Below are 5,960 nucleotides of genomic sequence, written 5' to 3' on the forward strand. Positions count from 1 at the left end.
TTCTAAGAATACTGAAACACAACTTTATAAGCTATGAATTTAAAGTACACTTTAAAAAGTACACAAAGCACAGTCAATCCTACTCATTGTAAATGGGCTTTATTATTATTATTACTTTAAGTACAGATAAAATCAAATACATTTATAAAATACTATTCAGACTTTCATTACATTTGGAATACACTTAAAGATAGACTCAGCGATATGACGTAGAGGCACAAAGTAAACAGCATAGCGGTTCAACGTCTGCAACAACTTAAACTTGCTTGGGATAGGGGGCAGCATTTTCACTTTTGGATGAATTGGTGCCCAAATTGAACGGCCTCCTACTCTGTTCCAGATGATAATATATGCATATAATTATTACTATTGGATAGAAAACACTCTGAAGTTTCTAAAACCGTTTGAATTATGTCTGAGAGTATAACAGAACTCATTTGGCAGACAAACTTCCAAACAGGAAGCGAAAAATCTGAAATGGGTCGATGGTAAAGTCATCGCCTATTCAAATCTCTGTCATTTATGGATCTGTATACACTTCATACGCCTTCCACTAGATGTCAACAGTCAGTAGAACGTTGAATGAAGCCAATAGCATGATGTGGGGCCGGATGAAAGCTATTGGAGTGACTGGTCTGGCAGATTGCCAGTTCCTGGCCACACACGCTAGGCATGTGATGTCCATGTTTGCCATGAGTTATATAGATATGAAGAAATGCTCCGGTTGGGACATTATTGGATATATATGATAAAAATATCCTGAAGATTGATTCTCAACTGAGTTTGACCAGTTTATTCGACTTGTAATATCACTTTTTGAAGTTTTCGTTCGACATTTTTGTTCAATTGCGCAAGTGTTTGGACATGTGTACTACACATGCTAGCCAAAGTTGCTAATTCGACAGAAGTAATGGACATTATAAAACAAAACAACGATTTATTGTGAAACTAGGATTCCTGGCACTGCATTCTGATGAAAGATCATCAAAGGTAAGGGAATATTTATGATGTAATTTCGTATTTCTGTTGACTCCAACATGGCGGAGAATGGCTGAGCGCCGTCTCAGATTATTGCATGGTGTGCTTTTTACTAAAGTTATTTTTTTTTATCTGACACAGCAGTTGCATTAAGATCCAGTGTATCTTTAATTATATGTAAAACATGTATCTTTCATCAAAGTTTATGATGAGTATTTCTGTTATTTCACGTGGCTCTCTAATTACTCTGGATATTTTGGAGGCATTTCTGAACATAGCGCCAATGTAAACCAAGATTTGTGGCTATAAATATGCACATTATCGAACAAAACATAAATGTATTGTGTAACATGATGTCATATTAGTGTCATCTGATAAAGATGTTCAAAGGTTAGTGATTAATATTATCTATATTTGTGGGTTTTGTGAAAGCTATCTTTGCTGTGAAAAAATGGCTGTGTTTTTTGGATATGGTGGTGAGCTAACATAAATATATGTTGTGTTTTCGCTGTAAAACATTTAAAAAATCGGACATGTTGGCTGGATTCACAAGATGTTTATCTTTCATTTGCTGTATTGGACTTGTTAATGTGTGAAAGTTAAATATTTCAAAAAAATTTTTTTGAATTTCGCGCAAGCTGCCTTTTCAGTGGAATGTTGGGGGGGGGGGGGGGTTCCGCTTGCGGAACGTCTGTCCTAGACAGGTTAAGAGCATTCAAGTGTGGGGCTAAACTTCTCTGCAGGTTTGGTTCAGCATGAAGCAAATCCATTCACATGCGGAGTAGTCCTGCCTTCTCCAATGCTTTATCTACATTAGGCACCAGTTGTCTCTCATAGTCCCAGATCCTCTTGTCTTCATGCAGCTCCTCCTTGGTCAGTTCTCCTCGTAGGGGAACTCTGACATGGATGATATGACACACGTTAGGAGGAACCTTCACTGTCTGCCCAAAGTTACGCAGCACAGAGTGGACCGACGTCTGCTCCACTGCCCTGGGGTCAGAGACGCAGAAGGGTTGTTAGACAGAGTGGGTCGACGTCTGCTCCACTGCCCTGGGGTCAGAGACACAGAAGGGTTGTTAGACAGAGTGGGTCGACGTCTGCTCCACTGCCCTGGGGTCAGAGACACAGAAGGGTTGTTAGACAGAGTGGGTCGACGTCTGCTCCACTGCCCTGGGGTCAGAGACACAGAAGGGTTGTTAGACAGAGTGGGTCGACGTCTGCTCCACTGCCCTGGGGTCAGAGACGCAGAAGGGTTGTTAGACAGAGTGGGTCGACGTCTGCTCCACTGCCCTAGGGTTGTTAGACAGAGGTTGTATTCTATTCTAACCTGGCTCGTACAATCATCTTGTAGGGTTGGTAGATTCTAACCTGGCTCGTACAATCATCTTGTAGGGTTGGTAGATTCTAACAAGAGCACTATACTACAAACTCTGAGCTCAACTCGAGATAACCACTCACACAAATGTGGCTCACCTTTTATCCAGGTACATTTCTATGGCAAAGTATCCTTAGGAACTAACCTGCTCCGAGGCAGACTAACTCAGGGCTAACTCTACTTATCCTGAATGAAATGTCTGAGCCGTGAGTTCAGGACCAATGAGATCAGGTTCCCATAATCCTTTTGATTTGAAGAGGACCACTGATTAAATATTGTATTAACCAAATGCTTTTTTGTGTAAAAAAAAATTGTAATATTAAAATACCTATCATATTACACATTTAGTAATGACAGGATGCATTTGAAACTTCACTCACAGTATGACTTTTGTATGACTTTATAAAATGATTTTATTTATTGGAGGGGGAAAAGGGTGCTTGTGCATTGATAATCACACCAAAGATGGCATGAACGATACGTAATACAAGAAAGACGGCACTTCTTATGACCTTTTTCACTCCATAACCTGAATAATTTGCAAGATAGCTTTTCTTGACTCGCCCATGGATTTATGTTTCAGCGTTGTCTCTGAAGAGTTCGGAGTTCGACTAGACACGAGAGACATGCATGCACAGCTATAAGTCTGCTAGAGTGAGCGGCAGGAGGACAAGCAATATCCACTGTCGTAATAGGGATGAAGCCTGAGCTGGAATCGGAACCTAACTGAAGCTGACTAGCTTTAGAAAACCCAGAGTATATCTAGCTAGCTTCTTAGTATACTACTCTGGGCCATACTATCATCTTGGAGGGGTGGTAGATTCTAACCTGGGCCGTACTATCATCTTGGAGGGGTGGTAGATACGATAGTCTGGCTCCTCTCTGTAGATGTGCTCCATGATGTTGATCCCTGGAACATCCTGCCATCGGGGCCGTTCAAACCTTCCACTAGGCTCAAACTGGGACTTAGGGAAGATGTGGTTCTCTATGAGGAACACTTCGGCCTGGGGAGATGGAGGGTGGAGTGAGGGAAGGCGAAAGAGAGAGAGAATTCATTCAGATTTTTTCCCTTCATATCTGAACTATTTTTGTCACTGTCCACACTATTGTATTTTGACTCATATCAGACTTGCACATTCACACTGATGTAGCATATGAAATAGCACGCTAACGCAATGCTCATGAATTTCCTGTCACTGTTCCTTTAAATGTTGGGGTGGTTATCTTGATAATGGCAGGTCACGTGCAAAAACAAACACTTCATAGCACAACAATTCTGATCTGAGTGTCCAGACTGAGGATGAGAACCACATACGAATGTGGTATCAGAACTCAAAAGATAAAATTCCATGGCTGCGTTTACACAGTTAGCCCAAATATGATATTTTTTCACTAATTGGTCTTTTGACCAATTAGATCAATTCAAAAAAAGATCTGATGTGAGAAGATCTGATGTGATTGGGAAAATATCACATTTGTATCAGATGTGCCAAATAATTGAGGAAAATAATCTGCATTGGGATGCCTGTGTAAACACAGCCTAACATATGCACAACACACACGTAATGATCTACCTTAACACACATACACAGTAATTCCCTGAGTCCTCCCACTACCTTTGGGTTTTGCCTCTGAAGTACATCCATCATCTGGGGCAGGGTTTGATGCTGGTATGGAGCTATAATCTCATCGATGTCGTTCAGCAGTACATAGCGTGACTGATACATATGTCTGTAGACACAGTCATTCAGAGTGGTCAACTGGCCATAGTAGTGGATGTCCCCTCCATGTTCACTGGGCTGCCACCCACGGGACGGGTTCATGTGTTGGTCGATAGGCCAGGGCACCACCTGCAGTCAATCAATCAGTCAGTTAATGAATCCCATCTATCTGTCCATCCATCCAATCAATTCATTCCTACCTCAACAAAGCCCTCCTGTGTGTAACTCTGTAGCAGTCTCTCCAGGTCTGGTCCACAGCTGGTGTTATACACCACAACATGCTGCACTCCCAACAACCTGCAACATAGCAATCAATCGACCAATCAATCCATCAATTAACCAATCAAGCAATCCATCAATCAATCAACCAATCACTCAATCAATACCCACTTGTACATCTCCAGAGTCTGGGTGACCTGAAGCACGTTGTTATAATCGCCAAATAAATTGGACCAACAGACAGTGAAGTTGAACTGAAACTCCTCTTCCTCCCTTTTCACAAGGTTCTGGATGCAGAGGAAGGTTTGGTTCTGAGCGAGCTTGGCGTCAGCTTGTGTGGCGAGGGTCACGTGTGACGGGTTGCAGTCGGGAAGATTCGGACAAAGGACGTCGGTCGTCACGAAGCGGAAACCTTTATCCCAATATAGAACAGGGACACATATAATTACTGTATAGTGTAAACTAAATCAACCAACTAATCAGCGAATCACCAAGCCCCTTATTTCTTTGATTCGGGTGTTGATTCAGGTGTGTCAGTGCAGGGCTCAAACCAAATAGCAAATAGCAGGTACCAAAGTGATCCGAGTGCATCTGGACTTCAGCCTTCGTTCCATTAGCCCAGTGAGTCCCACAGTAGAACACACAATACAGAGGCTGGACTGAGTCTCGTCTGAAGATACTGATGATGCGTACGGAGCTTCCCTCCACACGATGTTCCTTGTAGGCCCCCACCATGAAGTGTTTGGTGTCGTTGACAGGCGTGATGGACTGGTCAGAGATGTGGTGCGGATAGAGATGCTGGTGGTTGCCTGGCTGTGACCTGAGGAATCATGGACAGATGTTGTATTTCTACAGCAGAAATGTGTGTCCCAGACAATGCTTTCCCTTTGGCACTTTTTTTTCTTGATCGTACGGCAGAGGCTTCACGGTACCTGGGCAATGTGAAGATGACGTAGACCATGACTGCCAGAGCAGAAGCTATCAGTAGAGAGAACGCACGCCTCTTCACCATCATCAGCCAGATCTAGGAAGGTAGTTTATAGAAGGTGAAGATTGAGGTGACGATTGAGGTGACGGTTGAAAATTGAGGTGACCTTTGAAGAGAAGTGAAAGTTAATAATGTAGTCGCACTTGTTCCCTGGCTGCGTTTACACAGGCAGCCCAATTCTGATAATTCTTTCTCACAAATTGGTCTTTTGACCAGTCAGATCAGCTCTTTTGCACACAATTTGGCAAAAGATCAGAATTGGGCTGCCTGTTTAAACGCAGCCTCTGATCCTTAGAGTGAGATGAAGACATGCATGACATGCAAAATATTGTATCTAATGACACTCAAATAGGCCTCAATTTCAAGTTTCAACTTTCAGCATTATTTGTCCCAGAGAGGGCAATAGAGGCTTTGCAGCAGGGGAGCACATATGACATGAAAAACATCAAATCCACATGGACCAGAATGGAAACGACAGCAAGGGACACAACTGAAATAAGTAGTTGACTTTGTTCTATTATCTCTGTCTAGATTTGTACTGTGTGTATGTATTTGTTAAACTGTCAAATAAAATAAATCAACCACTGCTATGAGGGACAAATATATATTTTTTAAATGTAAGTTCTGGTCTGCTTAATGGGGTGGCTCTCGCATAGGCACCAATGCATTAGCAGCTGGG

General features: G+C 42.3%; 1 protein-coding gene across 1 annotated transcript; it reads right to left on the reverse strand.

The window, feature by feature from the left end:
* Positions 1-1,644: 1,644 nt before the first annotated feature.
* Positions 1,645-5,569, reverse strand: LOC129859743 (uncharacterized). The gene is made up of 7 exons (XM_055929856.1): positions 5,226-5,569; positions 4,866-5,113; positions 4,465-4,705; positions 4,275-4,371; positions 3,970-4,203; positions 3,182-3,357; positions 1,645-1,968 (listed from the first exon to the last, which is right to left on the reverse strand). The coding sequence occupies exons 1-7, from the start codon at positions 5,306-5,308 to the stop codon at positions 1,749-1,751; spliced, it is 1,299 nt and encodes a 432-aa protein (XP_055785831.1). The 5' UTR covers positions 5,309-5,569; the 3' UTR covers positions 1,645-1,748.
* Between the last annotated feature and the right edge of the window lie 391 nt (positions 5,570-5,960).

This window comes from Salvelinus fontinalis, chromosome 7 (genome assembly GCF_029448725.1).
Source record: "Salvelinus fontinalis isolate EN_2023a chromosome 7, ASM2944872v1, whole genome shotgun sequence".
NCBI lineage: Eukaryota > Metazoa > Chordata > Actinopteri > Salmoniformes > Salmonidae > Salvelinus > Salvelinus fontinalis.

Bases quoted from the DNA above. Each gene is read 5' to 3' on its own strand.
- LOC129859743 (XM_055929856.1), bottom strand. From the start codon at position 5,308: ATGATGGTGAAGAGGCGTGCGTTCTCTCTACTGATAGCTTCTGCTCTG. The intron at 4,706-4,865 runs GTACCTGCTATT...ATTGGGATAAAG, and splicing joins GATGCACTCGGATCACTTTG to GTTTCCGCTTCGTGACGACC. The intron at 4,372-4,464 runs GTGGGTATTGAT...GCTATGTTGCAG, and splicing joins CAGACTCTGGAGATGTACAA to GTTGTTGGGAGTGCAGCATG.